General features: G+C 53.1%; 1 protein-coding gene across 1 annotated transcript in view; it reads right to left on the bottom strand.

Moving 5' to 3' along the window:
* Window positions 1-19,197, bottom strand: part of LOC144767923 (serine protease 1-like) — a 74,242-nt gene that overhangs the window by 23,272 nt on the left and 31,773 nt on the right. The window contains exon 3 of the mRNA XM_078651262.1: window positions 8,265-8,524. Within this exon, the coding sequence (XP_078507388.1) occupies window positions 8,265-8,524 (260 nt within the window). The remainder of the gene's footprint in view (window positions 1-8,264; window positions 8,525-19,197) is intronic.

Genomic DNA, 19,197 nt, shown 5'->3' with positions numbered 1-19,197 from the left:
GCCTCAAGAGAATCACAGAGAGGCATGAGTGCTTCTCAAAAGCTAGAGCATAGGGCCAGGATGAGGGCTGTCAAACTCCAAATAGAGAGGGAGGAGGTAGCCTTGGCTCAAGCTAGACTTACCTTGGCAAGAGAGCAGAAATTGAGTGGCTTAGATGCCACTGGTGGCAGCAATATTCCTAAAGAGAAACCCAGGTCCTATGATAGTAGAAACCTGACAAAGATTGTGCCCCCCTACAAGGAAGGGGATGACATCCACAAGTGGATAACTGCTCTTGAGAGAGCCTGCATGGTACAGCAGGTTCCTGAGGAACAGTGGGCAGCAATCTTATGGTACTCCTTTTCAGAGAAAGGGAGAGATAAGCTCCTCACTGTCAGACATGAGGATGCAAACAATTACAAAGTCCTGAAGAGTGTCCTAATAGATGGGTTTGGCTTAACCACTGAACAGTACAGGTTGAAGTTCAGAGACACCCAGAAGACACAGACTCAGGACTGGACTGATTTTGTTGATTGTGCAACTAAGGCTCTGGAGGGTTGGCTACATGGCAGCAAAGTACATGACTTTACAGGATTGTATAATTTGATTATGAGGGAGCAGATCCTAAGTAATTGTCAGAACCAGCTCTTACACCAGCACCTGGTGGACTCTGATCTGACCTCTCCCCAAGAATTGGGAAAGAAGGCAGACAAGTGGGTCAGAACCAGGATTAGGCCTAAGAATCAGGACAGTAACCAGAAGAAGGAGTCTACCAAGCCTCAAGATAAGGGTGGGGATAAAAATAAAGAAAAGACTTCCCCAGGGCCCCAAAACTCCAAGAATGGGGGTGGGTCCCAAGACACTTCTTCAACTGAGAAAAAGCCTTATTGTCATGTCTGTAAGCAGGTTGGGCATTACAAAACAGACAACTGTTGTCCCAAGAATGGCAATAAAGAGAATATACCTCCAAAGCCAGCTCCAACACCTCCTGTTACTGTCAGCAGTAATCCCCCAGGAAGTGGGAGCACACCCAGGAATCTGGGTGGGTTTACTTTTGGAGCCCAGGAGGACCCTGGCCTATCCAGGTCCCCATCCCCAAATGATCTTGTTTATGAGACTGGCAGGGGGTTTGCCAACTTCTCTGATTGCCCAAATACTTTGAGCAAATATAGACAAGAACCCATCATCAATGGTTTGAAAGTTGAAGCTTTTAGAGACACAGGGGCTAGCATCACCATGGTGGCTGATGGTATAGTCCCCTCTAAGCAACTTTTACCTGGTGCCACATACCAGGTAACAAACATTGATGGCATCAAAACAAATCATCCCATGGCAGTAGTAAGTCTCAGCTGGGGAGGTGTCATTGGCCCAAAGAGAGTGGCAGTGTCATCAAACTTGCCTGTAGACTGCCTACTTGGTAATGATTTGGAAATCTCAGCCTGGGCTGAGGTTGAACAGGAAACCCATTCTAGAATGGTAAATTCCAATGGAAAGGTTAGTGGGGCTGTAATGGCTACAGCCCCAATTCAAGGTGTCCTTCCTGAAAAGGTTGGTAGGGCTGAGATACTCTCTGCCCCATCTTTAGCAAAAGCTCTTCCTGAACAGAATAGCAAAGCTGTTATGATAACAGCAGAAACCCAAACTGAGTCTCCTCCTGAAAAGGTTGGTGGGGCTGTGATGGCCACAGCCCAAACTCAAACTGATATGTGTGTTGTGAAGCCTGAAAAGATGGATAACTCCACACAAACTGAGAGCATGGAGGAGGAAGAGAAATCTCCCCCTCACCAGACTTTAGGACAGGATCAGCCTCCTCAGGGAACTGATCTTACCCCTGATGAAGGAACTGCCCCAGAGGTTGTTAGGCCTGGCCTGACAGAGCCTCTGATGGCAGTGGACCCTTCTCAGGTGGGACCCAGTCTGGAGCAGGTAACCTGCCCCTCTCTCCCTTGCCTTAGCCAGCCCAGGGCTGCAGAGGACAAGAAGGACAGTGAGACCCAGAGGGCCCCCTGTCAAATAAAGCACCCCCATCAACAGATTAGGGGCACCAAAACTAGTAGCCCTAGTGAGGTGAAAACTTTAAAAACTCCTGAGGGAGCCCCCTTAAAAACAGTTAGGGACCTCCCACAGATGGATTCTGTTGGGCACAGCCAAACCTGGGACCCAAAGGGCCCAAACCTGAACTGTCCCTCCAGCAAGCCAACCAGAGGGACCCAGCCTCCAGCTTTAGGTAGCCAGAGGTTGACCCTGAGAGCACAGTGCAACTCAGTTAAAGAAAGAAAGGCACACATGGTGGAAGACAATTGGAGGAAGCTAAGCCCTAAATTAGTAGAGCCTCACTTCAGTACTCCATATCCAAACCAGCCTTTAACTTTGCATAAACACACCCAAGGTAGCGATTCCCTATGGTGGAGACCCTCTAATACCCCAAGGGTGAGGGACTGCTTAGTGGACCATGAGACAGGGGGTACCCATGCTAGTGCAGGTACTTCCTTATATGGCCACTCAGGCAATATAGGCTTACCTGGCCAAGGATAGCCTTATCTCCTTTCGTTTGGGGGGGGGTTGTGTAGGAAGGTGGCTACCTGACTATGGTTACCCCAGATTTTTTGCCTGTGTTTAGCTGGTTTTTGACTTAGTTGACCTGGTTCCCTGCTAATCAGGGCCCCAGGCCATCTGCTCTCTCTGTAAAATGGATTCCATGTACCCTAGGTACATACCACAATTGGAAATGGACTCCTTGTCAGCCCCTGTATAATGCACTATAGGTGCCCAGGGCATAGGGGCCACCAAGGCCTACCAGGGGCTGCAGCATATCTTTTGCCACCCCTGGCTGGTTCTTAAATTGACACAACTGGCTGATCACTCAGCTGGGGTAAGGTGGTGTAATCACCCCTTACTTAGGTATAGTATACCTATATCTAAACCTATATCTGGACACATATAAACCTGTGAGCCACTCCTATGGAAGGCCTCATCAATCCTGGAGGCAGAGTGCGTGGTTTAATGTGAGATGGAGCTCTAGCATGAGCTGAGCCTGTCTGCAGCTGTCGGGAACAACTCCCTAAGCTGTTTCAGGATAACGCCATACCATATACTCTTAAGTGCCTTATAATCCTCGCGGTTATATAGCAACTCTGGTTTGGCTTTATCAAAACATGTCGTGTAAGGTGTCATACGATTTGGAATACTATCCCCTCGCCAGTTCTGGCGACGGGGATAGCATTCCACCCCTCTAGAGGGGTAAGACATGTTACTTTACTTAAATGCGTTTAATTTCTAAAAGGACCTTAGATCCACAAAATGGATGCCTCTGCCACAGACAAGAGTCTGACCCCCTGAAGCTGACCGAAACTCAGCCAAATGGGGCCTGGACAAAGGGTTTCCTGTTGCAGGGAGGTGTTACACCCCCTCAGACAGGAGATAGTGGATTGTAGCAGGGAGGTTTGAAAGAAACCAGACACTGCATGGGGAGCACAAGGCTGCCCCTTGCATAATCCGGCCAAACCGGTTCTGGGGCACTCCAGCCCTCGTGCCAGGGCGGCCTGGATCAAAGGAAGGGGGTGTATCCACCCACTTCCTGGGTCCCACCCATAGGAGGGGACCTAGCAGGTAATCCAGCCCCCAAAATTAGTATAAGACTGGGAGCAGTGCCAATGCACGGCAGATTATCCTGAAGAAACATAAGAAACGAAATTCTGGACCCTTCGACATCCTACTCGACATAGAAGCCCGAAGAATCTCCCTTGTGGTCAAGGAGTGACCACCCTGTGCAAACAGGCACCATCCAGCCATCGACATCTACTTTGTTGCAGTTCCCGCCGGAACTCGAGCGACAGAGATCAACAAGATCAAGCCTGCCTGCCTTCCAAGAGGCCGATCCACAGTCCCTGCAGAGCTGAGACCCGTGGAGGCGACCGGAAGCGTGGGGCACGCCATCTTGAATTGACCACGAGACGCTGACTGTGCAGCCCACGAGTGACCCTCGAAGCTGTACACCGGGGTTTGAGAAGCCCCAACCCTGAGCCACTCTTGCACCGAAGCTCACCCCTCTACACTCATCGAGTGCTGCGTGGGGCCCTTCTGCTACTTTTGGCTCAACGCGTTGGCCCGGTCACTTGCCAGCCGGCTAGTGGCCCCTGTGCCGATGAAAACTTGAAATCGACTTGTGAATCTGGTTGCTCCAGATCTGCACCAGCTCCTCTGAAAAGGAGCCCCCACTCTGACCCTCCTGGTTTGAGTGAGAAGCAATCTCCCGGTTCCGCGTGGATTGCTTTTGCCAAGTGTTGTTTGCTCCAATCTTGAAGCCGACAGCGCCGACGGCGAGAGCCTGTGTGGGACAGATCGTGACCTGCTCCTGGACGTCGTAGATGCCCCAGAGCCCACGTGACAGCGGAGAGAAGCACCTCGACAGCGACCTGATTGCGCCCGACATTGCCTGGTTCCGTCCTGGTTCCACCCTGGTCACTGCTGAGTGACCCAGACTCTGTCCCCTCTGCTTTCAGGTACTTTTCGACTCGAGTCCACCCTTGGACTCCACCGGACACTTTTCTTTCACCCCGCCTGCAGCCCTTTCAGCTTCAAGCACCAAGAGCCTGCGTGACGAAACCCGACTCAACTTCGACCCTGTGCACCCGCTTCCTGTGGGTGAGGTAACTTTGCTCCGCCGGTGTTCCCACACTGGTACACATCTCTAGGGTCTGTGTCTTAAGTTTTGTTCCTCTAGGTTCAGCGGAAGTGTCCTTAAACTTTAACTTTGTAACTTTTACGCACCTTTGGTTAACATTGGTGCATGCGTGCGCTTTCCGCACTGCTCCCGAATCCCGTGGGCCTCTCCCGACTTCTGCACTGCTTGTCCTGACTGCTCCCAGCGATTCCCTAGGCCCTAGGCCTAACCACTGTTCGATTGGTATCTCTTATACCACTTGTTTAGTATATGGTTTGAGTGGCCACCCGCCCTCATCCATAATTGTGCAACTTGTATGTTTAAACTGTGCTTTTGATTTAACGCTTGTGCCCCTTTATTCATAAAGAATACTGGGGATTGTTTTTAGTAATAAACACATATATTTTTATAATATATACTTGTGTGGTGTCCTTTCATTTGATATTACAGGATTGTATGTGGTAAAACAGCTCGCTTAACACGACCTCTTAAGTTAAGCCTTTAGGCTGCTTAGTCCATGCTACCCCTAGGATAGCTTGTCTAACAAGGTTGACTTACAACCTGACACCATAAGGGATTGTTTGGTCTGATAATAGGTGGTTCCAGAATTGGAAACATCACCTATCAGGCCAACTTCTCACACCGTTCCACCGGCAGGCTCCCCCGCAGACCCCGTTCCCCCGGCAGGCTCCCCGCAGACCCCGTTCCCCCGGCAGGCTCCCCGCAGACCCCGTTCCCCCGGCAGGCTCCCCGCAGACCCCGTTCCCCCGGCAGGCTCCCCGCAGACCCCGTTCCACCGGCAGGCTCCCCGGCAGACCCCGTTTCCCCGGCAGGCTCCCCGCAGACCCCGTTCCACCGGCAGGCTCCCCGGCAGACCCCGTTCCCCCAGCAGGCTCCCCGCAGACCCCGTTCCCCCGGCAGGCTCCCCGGCAGACCCCGTTCCCTCGGCAGGCTCCCCGGCAGACCCCGTTCCCCCGGCAGGCTCCCCGCAGACCCCGTTCCCCCGGCATGCTCCCCGCAGACCCCGTTCCACCGGCAGGCTCCCCGGCAGACCCCGTTCCCCCGGCAGGCTCCCCGCAGACCCCGTTCCACCGGCAGGCTCCCCGCAGACCCCGTTCCACCGGCAGGCTCCCCAGCAGACCCCGCTCCCCCGGCAGGCTCCCCGGCAGACCCCGTTCCCCCGGCAGGCTCCCTGGCAGACCCCACTGCCCTGGTTATTCTTACACAGGGGGAGTCCGCAGATCTGTTTAGCTGAACAGCCAGGTCTTGAGGGTCTTCCTGAAGGTGTGCAGGGAGGGGGCACGTCTGGTGTCTGCCGGCAGCTCGTTCCAGGTCTTGGCTTCAATGTGAGAGAAGGATCTTCCGCCTGCTCTGGCTCTGTGGATGCGCGGGGTTGCGGCCAGTGCGAGGTTGGAGGATCGGAGGTTTCTTTTGGGTACGTGGAAGTTGATTCCGTCAGTGAGGTATTTGGGTCTGTTGTTGTGTAGACATTTTTAGGCGTGAGTGAGGATTTTGAAAGTGACTCTTTTCTCCACAGGGAGCCAGTGGAGACTTCGTAATTGTTGACTGATGATGTGTTCGTGTCTGGGATGTCGACGACGAGTCTGGTGGCGGTGTTCTGTATTGTCTGGAGTTTTGCGGAGTAAGGACTTATTGATGCCGGCGTAGATTGAGTTTCCTTAGTCCAGTCTGCTGGTGAGGAGTGCATGGGTAACTGTCTTCCTTGACTCAGGGGGGATCCATTTGAAGGTCTTGTGGAGGATGCGGAGAGTGTTGAAGCATCTGGAGGTGACGGTGTTGACCTGTCAGTTCATGGTGAGTGATGAGTCGAGTACGATGCTGAGGTTCTTGGCGTGGTCTGAGGGGGAAGGGCTGTTTCCGAGGGCGGTTGGCCACCTGGTGCTGTCTCATGCAGAAGGGGTGGTACCGAGGACGAGGACTTCTGTTTTCTCGGCGTTGAGCTTAAGGCAGTTGTTGGTCATCCAGACTGCGACGTCTTGCATTCCTTTCTGGAAGATGAGTTTGGCAGTGGTGGGGTCTTTGGTGAGGGAGAGGATGAGCTGGGTGTTGTCGGCGTAGGATACAATGTTGATGCCGGGTTGTCAGACGATGGATGCTAGGGGGGCCATGTAGATGTTGAAGAGAGTGGGGCTCAGTGATGACCCATGTGGGATGCAACCTGTGATTTTCGTGGGGTCGGAGAGGAAAGGTGAGAGTTTGATCCTTTGGCTACATCCGGTGAGGAATGATCAGATCCAGTCCAGGGCTGTTCCTTGTATGCCAGCGTCGTGTAGTCTCACGACTAGTGTGCGGTGGGAGACGGTGTTGAATGCCACTGATAGGTCGTCTTTCCCCGCTTCGGCCCCATGCTGAGCTGTCTGTCCTCTATTTGACCCTACTGTGGTCTGTCTGTCCTCTCTTGGGCCCCACTGTGGTCTGTCTGTCCTCTCTGGGGCCCCAACCTAGGCTGTCTTTCCTCTCTAGGCCCAATCCTGGGATGTGTTTCCTCTCTGGGGCCCCACCCTGGGCTGGCTGTCCTCTCTGGGGCCCCTCCCTGGTCTATATTTCTTCTCTGAGCCCCACCCTGGGCTGTCTGTCCTCTATGGGCCCCATTCGGGCCATCTTTCCTCACTAGGGCCTCATGCTGGGCCCCTCTTTCCCCTCTGGGGCCACAAGCTGGGCTGAGTGTCCTCTCTTGGTAACATTCTGGGACATCTTTCCTCCCCGGGTCCCACCCTGGGCCGTCTTTCTTCTCTGGGTCCCACCCTGGGCTGTCTTCTTCTCTGGGTCCCACCCTGGGCCGTCTTTCTTCTCTGGGTCCCACCCTGGGCCGTCTTTCTTCTTGGGTCCCACCCTGGGCTGTCTTCTTCTCTGGGTCCCACCCTGGGCTGTCTTCCTCTCTGGGTCCCACCCTGGGCTGTCTTCTTCTCTGGGTCCCACCCTGGGCTGTCTTCTTCTCTGGGTCCCAACCTGGGCTGTCTTCTTCTCTGGGTCCCACCCTGGGCTGTCTTCCTCTCTGGGTCCCACCCTGGGCTGTCTTCTTCTCTGGGTCCCACCCTGGGCCGTCTTTCTTCTCTGGGTCCCACCCGTGGGCTGTCTTCTTCTCTGGGTCCCACCCTGGGCTGTCTTCCTCTCTGGGTCCCACCCTGGGCTGTCTTCTTCTCTGGGTCCCACCCTGGGCCGTCTTTCTTCTCTGGGTCCCACCCTGGGCCGTCTTTCTTCTTGGGTCCCACCCTGGGCTGTCTTCTTCTCTGGGTCCCACCCTGGGCTGTCTTCCTCTCTGGGTCCCACCCTGGGCTGTCTTCTTCTCTGGGTCCCACCCTGGGCTGTCTTCTTCTCTGGGTCCCAACCTGGGCCGTCTTTCTTCTCTGGGGCCCCACCCTGGGCTTCTCTTCAGAGATCAGGAAGTCAGGTCCTATCTCTGCGCCCTTATGATGGCACGAGGCGCGTGTCCCCCAGGGTGGCGCCCATCTTTAAATCTGAAGTGCTGGGGAGGACTGGAGCCTTGAGGAGCTGCATAGGGCCGTCCTGACAAATCTATGCCACCAAGGAGTCCTCAGACTAGGCTGGCGGGCAAGGGCACCAAGGAGTAGGCTGCACAAGGAAGGCAGAGGCCACTGACCGGTGTCGCTGCGGGTGTTGCCCCATCCAGACACCACGCACATGTCGCCCACCGCAGGGCACCCGGTGGGCAGGGGCACGGGCTGCACCGCCTCGTCCAGGGGCACCGGGTGGAAGAGCTTGATCAGCATGATGTCGTGGTCCAGGGTCTGGTAGTCGTAGCTGGGGTGCCACACGATGCGGTCAATCTTCATCATCTTCTCTCTGCCCTCGAAGATGTTCAGATTGTGGTCCCCAAGGATGATCATCATGGCATAGGGGCTGTGGGAGAAAGAGAAGAAGGACAATCATGGCACAGGGGCTGTGGGAGAAAGAGAAGAAGGACCATCATGGCACAGGGGCTGTGGGAGAAAGAGAAGAAGGACAATCATGGCACAGGGGCTGTGGGAGAAAGAGAAGAAGGACAATCATGGCACAGGGGCTGTAGGAGAAAGAGAAGAAGGATACTCGTGGCACAAGGCTGTAGGAGAAAGAGAAGAAGGACAATCAAGGCACAGGGGCTGTAGGAGAAAGAGAAGAAGGACAATCATGGCACAGGGGCTGTAGGAGAAAGGGAAGAAGGGCAATAATGGCATAGGGGCTGTAGGAGAAAGAGAAGAAGGACGATCATGGCACAGAGGCTGTAGGGGAAAGAGAAGAAGGACAATCATGGCACAGGGGCCGTAGGAGAAAGAGAAGAAGAACCATCATGACACAGGGGCTGTAGGAGAAAGAGAAGAAGGACAATCATGGCACAGGGGCTGTAGGAGAAAGAGAAGAAGGACAATCATGGCACAGGGGCTGTAGGAGAAAGAGAAGAAGAACCATCATGGCACAGGGGCTGTAGGAGAAAGAGAAGAAGGACAATCATGGCACAAGGCTGTAGGAGAAAGAGAAGAAGGACCATCATGGCACAGGGGCTGTAGGAGAAAGAGAAGAAGAACCATCATGGCACAGGGGCTGTAGGAGAAAGAGAAGAAGAACCATCATGGCACAGGGGCTGTAGGAGAAAGAGAAGAAGGACACTCGTGGCAAAGGGGCTGTAGGAGAAAGAGAAGAGGGACCAACGTGGCACAGGGGCTGTAGGAGAAAGAGAAGAAGGACAATCATGGCACAGGGGCTGTAGGAGAAAGAGAAGAAGGACACTCGTGGCATAGGGGCTCTAGGGGAAAGAGAAGAAGGACAATTGTCGGCATAGGGGCTGTGGGAGAAAGAGAAGAAGGACCATCATGGCACAGGGGCTGTAGGAGAAAGAGAAGAAGGACCATCATGGCACAGCGGCTGTAGGAGAAAGAGATGAAGGACAATCAAGGCGCAGGGGCTGTAGGAGAAAGAGAAGAAGGACAATCATGGCATAGGGGCTCTAGGGGAAAGAGAAGTGTGACCAACATGGCATGGGGCTGAAGGGGAAAGAGAAGAGGGACCAACGTGGCACAGGGGCTGTAGGAGAAAGAGAAGAAGGACAATCAAGGCACTGGGACTGTAGGAGAAAGAAAGAGGGACCAACACATCATAGGGGCTGTACGAGAAAGAGAAGAGGAACCATAATGGCACAGGGTTTATAGGAGAAAGAGAAGAGGGACCATCATGGCACAGGGTTTATAGGAGAAAGAGAAGAGGGACCGACATGGCATAGGGGCTGTAAGAGAAAGGGAAGAAGGAAAATCATGGCATTGGGGGGGGCTGCATGAGAAAGAGAAAAGGGACCAACATGCATAGGGGCTGTAGGAGAAGGGGCTGTGGGAGAAAGAGAAGAGGGACCTGAAAATGTTAAACTCACTATAATAAGTTGTATCAAAGCCAATGGAGAAATAACGCCTGAGTCGAGACCAGCGTAAGGGCATCAAGGGTTATTTGCCCTCAAAACACCCTATAAGGCAGCTCTTCGCCTTCCATTGCTAGATGGGTAAGATGGGTAATGCAGGAGGCTGGAATTAATGTCCCAAACTTTGGAAACACTCGGCTCCCTGTGGGAGAGACTCGAGGACTTTATGAACGCAGTTGACTGATTCTTTGAATCAACTGTTAAGAAGTTCTTCTTTAAGCCAATCATCGGAGTAGCCGCACATTTGGAGAGAAAGCAGAGAGCATTCTGATCCTCACACCCAGTCTGGCATGAAATCCATCATTCTCTGGCTATTGAAAAGGAAAGTTTCAATTCTATTAAGGACACAGAGGTGATGATGCCAGCATGGCATTGTTCTGTCTGCTGACCTCTGCCCTGCCCCGGAGGGAGTGGGGTTGGGATTAAGTCATGTTTTAGGGGATTTTTGTGATGTGTTGGTTCCCAGATCATTACATATTCCATTACAATGAGATGCTAGAAAAAGATAGTGAGTTGTTCTGAGATGGGGGGAGAGGCCTTATTTTTCTTATTTATGACGCAGGTACAGGGCCCAAGGAGGAGTGGACGAAGCAGATGTTGGATGTCAGCGCTTGACTCAAGGAGGAGGAAGGAGACTCCTCAGTGTTTATGGGGTGACGAGGGCCATCATTGGTGGGCTCTTAAAGTTTTGTCCTTTCCTGGCTTGGTTCAAGGGATTTATCTCCGCTTTTTTGGCTTTAAAAGCCAAGAAAGCGGAGATAAAATTATCTCCCTATCAGCAACAGGGTGCTAACACGCAAATTCGCATGTTAGCACCCTTTTTCTGTACGCTTCCCCTTGCATCTCTAATGAGATGCAAAGGGGGCGTTCCAGAGAAAAATATTAGGAGAAATGTTGTTAAGCGATATTTCTCCTATTATCAAGGATTTCGCTAACCCTGTTAGTGATAAAAAAAAGCAGCGCTATACACGGTTAGCACTGCTTTTTTTACACCTGGTATTTTCCTGACTTAGCCATGATATCCTATGGAAGGTGGATATCATGGCTAAGTTTCTGAGCCCCTATTGTCAAGCTAACGCCAAACTCCGAGAGATTATCGTTGGTTTTCCAGCGATAATCTTTCATTTGGCAGTTAGCACAAGGATTTTTATCACTTCTGAGATAAACCTTGCTAATAGCAAGTTATCTCTGCGATAATTTCCGGCGAATCTTAGCGTTAAAAAAATCGTTGCTAAGCCTCGTTAGCGATAAATATCGCTAATCGTTGGTAATATGCTCCGTAGTTTGTTATGTCATGAGTTTACACTTGTTATTGGCACGGTGCGCCGGGAGCTTGACTTAGAATGACAAACGCAGGGTTAATTTTTACTCAAAGGTTTACACATTTGTGTACTGAATCGGATGTGTAGAACAAGCATAAATTGTAATATCTGGTGTATCCATCAGCCAGCCATCTTTCCACTGCCATCAGGTGTGGAGGCCACTTTTCATGTTTCATGTGTTTCGCATGTTGAAGTCAGATTTAGAGCGAGTGACCAATCATGCTATCTGGACACCGCATAGATGTTTAAATGAGATATCTCTATAACAACTGTTGCGCGTTCCCTCTGCGAGGTGTCCCTTCAGTGCACGGCCGAGTTCATACATGGAAAATGTAATCAATTTAATCTCAAGTCAACTTATTATTTCATTTGAAATTCTTTATTAATCTTCACAATTAATGTATTTCTTGTTATATTTGTCCACATCACTCATGTGCAAATATAAACCATACGCATCAATGGAGAACATCAAACGAAGGTTGCAAATGTCCCCAATGCGTTTCGGGCACATCGCTGCCCTTCATCAGGGGTGAGCTCCCGAAAAACAATAAACCAAGGTGACAATGAAACGACCGGGAGAGATGTGGGCAGCCCACTCACGCGTGTCCGATCTTATGTATCAAAAACAGTGATAACAGTCGTGTGCGTAGTTCACTATCAGGACATGCCACACACATCGGGGCCTGTCCTACCTTTCATATGCAATGCACCCTGCCCACAGGGGTACCTTGGGCCTACTTTAGGGGTGTCTGATATGAAGAAAAGGGAAGGTTTAGGGACTGGCAAGTGGGTGCACTTACCAAGTCGACATGGCAGCCCCAGGCTGCACACAGGCTCCGCAATGGCGAGAGGGGTTGGCCTAACGGCTAGGGCGCTCGACCTCGGACCTGGGGATCTGGGTTCGAGTCTCGGTAACGACACCAATAACCCCCTGTGATTCTGGGCAAATCACTTAATCTCCCCGTGCCTAAAAATAAAAAAAATGAAAGTGTGTCCTCATGTAACGTAACTGGTGCTATGTAAAGCGCTCTGATAACTGATTCGGTTCGGTTCTAGTTCGCGCTATATAAAACTCCCCAAAAAAAAAAAAATGGCAGGCCTGAGACACACTTTACAGGCTGCTTCTGTGGGTGGCACAACCAGTGCTGCAAGCCCACCGGCAGCATTTGATTTACAGGCCCTGGGCACACTCTGTGCACTGCACTACGGACTGACTAGTTGATCAAATAAGCCAATCACGGCATCACTAATCCATAACAATCATTTAAATAGGGAGCACTTGCACTGTGGCACTGGACAGCAGTGACAAAGTGCCCAAAGCGTCTAGACCAGCAAAACTGAGTCCAGCATACAGAAAAATAAAGGAGACAAAGGCAATAATACAGGGGAGACCCAAGCCAATGGTGCCAGGTCAACAGTCCCCCTTCATTCATATAAACAATCATTTTTTAAAAAAATGCTGTTTTGTAACTTCTGTGTGTCTGCATGAAGCAGCACAAATGGATGTTACAAAGCTGAGCTCGTCATGTAACGCAGCTTTTAGAAAAACGCAGCGCACAGCGGGAAAACGCTTAGCGCGCAGGCGTTTAAGCCCCAGCGCCAGGGGGAACGCAGGGCTGCACCATATCCTTGTAATATGGCGCCGCCCTGCGTTTCTAGCGTGGCCGAGCGTGTCATTAAGCCAGGAAGGCTAACGCCTCACTCCGCCACTTCCCTTGTAAATATGCCCCTCAGTGTTTCTGCTTATTAAATGTTTCTCTATTTTTCTTAATTGGTTTGGGAACTTTACTGTTTGTGTCCATTAGTTTAACATTTCTAGTACTGTTTGAAATTAAAATACTCTTTGGAGGCGCCTGCTGCTCGCGCCACAGCTCCCGGGGGCTCAGCAGGGGTCTGTGGAACCCACCTGAGTGGATCTGATACACCACCGACCTCTTCCTGAGAGCCAGACTCTGGGTTTGATATTAAGGTGGAAAACTGGAGAGGCAGCAAGATGGAGGTGGATGTGAGAGAGTGCGACAGACAGAGAGAAGAGACTGCCCCAGTGCATGCGAGACACTGTGAGAAAGAAAAGGAGATTAAAGAAGGACAGAGAGACAGCCAAAGTGAGAGTTCAATGTGAGAGGCAGGGAAAGAGACAGCCAAAGTGAGAGTTCAGAGTGAGAGGCAGGGAAAGAGACAGCCAAAGTGAGAGTTCAGTGTGAGAGGCAGGGAAAGAGACAGCCAAAGTGAGAGTTCAATGTGAGAGCCAGGGAAAGAGACAGCCAAAGTGAGAGTTCAGTGTGAGAGGCAGAGAAAGAGACAGCCAAAGTGAGAGTTCACAGTGAGAGGCAGGGAAAGAGGCAGCCAAAGTGAGAGTTCAGTGTGAGAGGCAGGGAAAGAGACAGCCAAAGTGAGAGTTCAGTGTGAGAGGCAGAGAGAGAGACAGCCAAAGTGGGAGTTCAGTGTGAGAGGCAGAGAAAGAGACAGCCAAAGTGAGAGTTCAGTGTGAGAGGCAGGGAAAGAGACAGCCAAAGTGAGAGTTCAGTGTGAGAGGCAGAGAAAGAGACAGCCAAAGTGAGAGTTCAGTGTGAGAGGCAGGGAAAGAGACAGCCAAAGTGAGAGTTCAGTGTGAGAGGCAGAGAGAGAGAGACAGCCAAAGTGAGAGTTCAGTGTGAGAGGCAGAGAAAGAGACAGCCAAAGTGAGAGTTCAGTGTGAGAGGCAGGGAAAGAGACAGCCAAAGTGAGAGTTCACAGTGAGAGGCAGGGAAAGAGACAGCCAAAGTGAGAGTTCACAGTGAGAGGCCGGGAAAGAGACAGCTAAAGTGAGAGTTCACAGTGAGAGGCAGTGAAAGAGACAGCCAAAGTGAGAGTTCACAGTGAGAGGCAGGGAAAGAGACAGCCAAAGTGAGAGTTCAGTGTGAGAGGCCAGGAAAGAGACAGCCAAAGTGAGAGTTCAGTGTGAGAGGCCGGGAAAGAGACAGCCAAAGTGAGAGTTCAGTGTGAGAGGCAGTGAAAGAGACAGCCAAAGTGAGAGTTCAGTGTGAGAGGCAGGGAAAGAGACAGCCAAAGTGAGAGTTCACAGTGAGAGGCAGGGAAAGAGACAGCCAAAGTGAGAGTTAACAGTGAGAGGCCGGGAAAGAGACTGCCAAAGTGAGAGTTCAGAGTGAGAGGCCGGGAAAGAGACAGCCAAAGTGAGAGTTCAGTGTGAGAGGCAGTGAAAGAGACAGCCAAAGTGAGAGTTCAGTGTGAGAGGCAGAGAAAGAGACAGCCAAAGTGAGAGTTCAGTGTGAGAGGCAGTGAAAGAGACAGCCAAAGTGAGAGTTCAGTGTGAGAGGCAGGGAAAGAGACAGCCAAAGTGAGAGTTCAGTGTGAGAGGCAGAGAAAGAGACAGCCAAAGTGAGAGTTCACAGTGAGAGGCCGGGAAAGAGACAGCCACAGTGAGAGTTCAGTGTGAGAGGCAGGGAAAGAGACAGCCAAAGTGAGAGTTCATGGTGAGAGGCAGAGAAAGAGACAGCCAAAGTGAGAGTTCAGTGTGAGAGGCAGAGAAAGAGACAGCCAAAGTGAGAGTTCAGTGTGAGAGGCAGGGAAAGAGACAGCCAAAGTGAGAGTTCAGTGAGAGGCAGGGAAAGAGACAGCCAAAGTGAGAGTTCAGTGTGAGAGGCAGGGAAAGAGACAGCCAAAGTGAGAGTTCAGTGTGAGAGGCAGTGAAAGAGACAGCCAAAGTGAGAGTTCAGTGTGAGAGGCAGAGAAAGAGACAGCCAAAGTGAGAGTTCAGTGTGAGAGGCAGAGAAAGAGACAGCCAAAGTGAGAGTTCAGTGTGAGAGGCAGGGAAAGAGACAGCCAAAGTGAGAGTTCAGTGTGAGAGGCAGAGAAAGAGACAGCCAAAGTGAGAGTTCAGTGTGAGAGGCAGGGAAAGAGACAGCCAAAGTGAGAGTTCAGTGTGAGAGGCAGAGAAAGAGACAGCCAAAGTGAGAGTTCAGTGTGAGAGGGAGAGAAAGAGACAGCCAAAGTGAGAGTTCAGTGTGAGAGGCAGGGAAAGAGACAGCCAAAGTGAGAGTTCAGTGAGAGGCCGGGAAAGAGACAGCCAAAGTGAGAGTTCAGTGTGAGAGGCAGGGAAAGAGACAGCCAAAGTGAGAGTTCAGTGTGAGAGGCAGGGAAAGAGACAGCCAAAGTGAGAGTTCAGTGTGAGAGGCAGGGAAAGAGACAGCCAAAGTGAGAGTTCAGTGTGAGAGGCAGGGAAAGAGACAGCCAAAGTGAGAGTTCAGTGTGAGAGGCAGGGAAAGAGACAGCCAAAGTGAGAGTTCAGTGTGAGGCCGGGAAAGAGACAGCCAAAGTGAGAGTTCAGTGTGAGAGGCAGGGAAAGAGACAGCCAAAGTGAGAGTTCAGTGTGAGAGGCCGGGAAAGAGACAGCCAAAGTGAGAGTTCAGTGTGAGAGGCAGTGAAAGAGACAGCCAAAGTGAGAGTTCACAGTGAGAGGCCGGGAAAGAGACAGCCAAAGTGAGAGTTCAGTGTGAGAGGCAGTGAAAGAGACAGCCAAAGTGAGAGTTCAGTGTGAGAGTCAGAGAAAGAGACAGCCAAAGTGAGAGTTCAGTGTGAGAGGCAGGGAAAGAGACAGCCAAAGTGAGAGTTCAGTGAGAGGCCGGGAAAGAGACAGCCAAAGTGAGAGTTCAGTGTGAGAGGCAGGGAAAGAGACAGCCAAAGTGAGAGTTCAGTGTGAGAGGCAGTGAAAGAGACAGCCAAAGTGAGAGTTCAGTGTGAGAGGCAGAGAAAGAGACAGCCAAAGTGAGAGTTCAGTGTGAGAGGCAGAGAAAGAGACAGCCAAAGTGAGAGTTCAGTGTGAGAGGCAGAGAAAGAGACAGCCAAAGTGAGAGTTCAGTGTGAGAGGCAGGGAAAGAGACAGCCAAAGTGAGAGTTCAGTGAGAGGCCGGGAAAGAGACAGCCAAAGTGAGAGTTCAGTGTGAGAGGCAGGGAAAGAGACAGCCAAAGTGAGAGTTCAGTGTGAGAGGCAGTGAAAGAGACAGCCAAAGTGAGAGTTCAGTGTGAGAGGCAGAGAAAGAGACAGCAAAGTGAGAGTTCAGTGTGAGAGGCAGGGAAAGAGACAGCCAAAGTGAGAGTTCAGTGTGAGAGGCAGAGAGAGAGACAGCCAAAGTGAGAGTTCAGTGTGAGAGGCAGAGAAAGAGACAGCCAAAGTGAGAGTTCAGTGTGAGAGGCAGAGAAAGAGACAGCCAAAGTGAGAGTTCAGTGTGAGAGGCAGAGAAAGAGACAGCCAAAGTGAGAGTTCAGTGTGAGAGGCCGGGAAAGAGACAGCCAAAGTGAGAGTTCATGGTGAGAGGCAGAGAAAGAGACAGCCAAAGTGAGAGTTCAGTGTGAGAGGGAGAGAAAGAGACAGCCAAAGTGAGAGTTCAGTGTGAGAGGCAGGGAAAGAGACAGCCAAAGTGAGAGTTCAGTGTGAGAGGCCGGGAAAGAGACAGCCAAAGTGAGAGTTCAGTGTGAGAGGCAGGGAAAGAGACAGCCAAAGTGAGAGTTCAGTGTGAGAGGCAGGGAAAGAGACAGCCAAAGTGAGAGTTCAGAGTGAGAGGCAGGGAAAGAGACAGCCAAAGTGAGAGTTCAGTGTGAGAGGCAGGGAAAGAGACAGCCAAAGTGAGAGTTCAGTGTGAGAGGCCGGGAAAGAGACAGCCAAAGTGAGAGTTCAGTGTGAGAGGCAGGGAAAGAGACAGCCAAAGTGAGAGTTCAGTGTGAGAGGCAGTGAAAGAGACAGCCAAAGTGAGAGTTCACAGTGAGAGGCCGGGAAAGAGACAGCCAAAGTGAGAGTTCAGTGTGAGAGGCAGTGAAAGAGACAGCCAAAGTGAGAGTTCAGTGTGAGAGGCAGAGAAAGAGACAGCCAAAGTGAGAGTTCAGTGTGAGAGGCAGAGAAAGAGACAGCCAAAGTGAGAGTTCAGTGTGAGAGGCAGGGAAAGAGACAGCCAAAGTGAGAGTTCAGTGTGAGAGGCCGGGAAAGAGACAGCCAAAGTGAGAGTTCAGAGTGAGAGGCCGGGAAAGAGACAGCCAAAGTGAGAGTTCAGTGTGAGAGGCAGGGAAAGAGACAGCCAAAGTGAGAGTTCAGTGTGAGAGGCCGGGAAAGAGACAGCCAAAGTGAGAGTTCAGTGTGAGAGGCAGGGAAAGAGACAGCCAAAGTGAGAGTTCAGTGTGAGAGGCACTGCAAGAAACAAGAGAGAGCAGTGGAGCTATGAAAAGGGAAGAAGGACAAGGCAGGGGTGAAGAGGTCACTCTCAGGACCAATCCAGTGACGAGGAATCTTAGGGACACCCATGAGAGGAGCAGAAGCCCTGGAAAGATGATGCAGGAAAGAGAGGAGGGAGGGGGTAGGGGCCCCAGATCACCCTCCCAGCGGCCCCAGACCACCCTCCCAGGGGCCCCAGACCACCCTCCCCCAGGGGCCTCAGACCACCCTCCCCCAGGGGCCCCAGACCACCCTCCCCCAGGGGCCTCAGACCACCCTCCCCCAGGGGCCCCAGACCACCCTCCCAGGGGCCCCAGACCACCCTCCCCAGGGGCCCCAGACCACTCTCCGTCAGGGGCCTCAGACCACCCTCCCCCAGGGGCCCCAGACCACCCTCCCCAGAGGCCCCAGACCACCCTCCCAGGGGCCCCAGACCACCCTCCCCAGGGGCCCCAGACCACTCTCCGTCAGGGGCCTCAGACCACCCTCCCCCAGGGGCCCCAGACCACCCTCCCCAGGGGCCCCAGACCACCCTCCCCCAGGGGCCCCAGACCACCCTCCCCAGGGGCCTCAGACCACCTTCCCCCAGGGGCCTCACACCACTCTCCCCCATGGGCCCCAGACCACCCTCCCCCAGGGGCCCCAGACCACCCTCCCCCATGGGCCTTAGACCACCCTCCCCCAAGGGCCTCAGACCACCTTCCCCCAGGGGTCTCAGACCACCTTCCCCCATGGGCCTTAGACCACCCTCCCCCAGGGGCCCCAGACCACCCTCCCCAGGGGCCTCAGACCACCCTCCCCCAGGGGCCTTAGACCACCCTCCCCCAGGGGCCCCAGACCACCCTCCCCCAGGGGCCCCAGACCACCCTCCCCCATGGGCCTCAGACCACCCTCCCCCAGGGGCCTCAGACCACCTTCCCCCTGGGGCCTCAGACCACCTTTCCCCATGGGCCTTAGACCACCCTCCCCCAGGGGCCTCAGACCACCTTCCCCCAGGGGCCCCAGACCACCCTCCCCCAGGGGCCCCAGACGACCCTCCCCCAGGGGCCCCAGACCACCCTCCCCCATGGGCCTTAGACCACCCTCCCCCAGGGGCCTCAGACCACCTTCCCCCAGGGGCCTCAGACCACCTTCCCCCATGGGCCTTAGACCACTCTCCCTCAGGGGCCTCAGACCACTTTCCCCCAGGGGCCTTAGACCACCCTCCCCCAGGGGCCTCAGACCACCCTCCCCCAGGGGCCTCAGACCACCTTCCCCCAGGGGCCACAGACCACTTTCCCCCATGGGCCTTAGACCACTCTCCCTCAGGGGCCTCAGACCACTTTCCCCCAGGGGCCTTAGACCACCCTCCCCCATGGGCCTTAGACCACTCTCCCTCAGGGGCCTCAGACCACCTTCCCCCATGGGCCTTAGACCACTCTCCCTCAGGGGCCTCAGACCACCTTCCCCCATGGGCCTTAGACCACCCTCCCCCAGGGGCCCCAGACCACCCTCCCCAGGGGCCTCAGACCACCCTCCCCCAGGGGCCTTAGACCACCCTCCCCCAGGGGCCCCAGACCACCCTCCCCCAGGGGCCCCAAACCACCCTCCCCAGGGGCCTAAGACC

This window comes from Lissotriton helveticus, chromosome 7 (genome assembly GCF_964261635.1).
Source record: "Lissotriton helveticus chromosome 7, aLisHel1.1, whole genome shotgun sequence".
Taxonomy (NCBI): Eukaryota; Metazoa; Chordata; class Amphibia; order Caudata; family Salamandridae; genus Lissotriton; species Lissotriton helveticus.
Note: the sequence above shows the minus strand (reverse complement) of the source record. Positions and strands in the feature narration are given on the sequence as shown.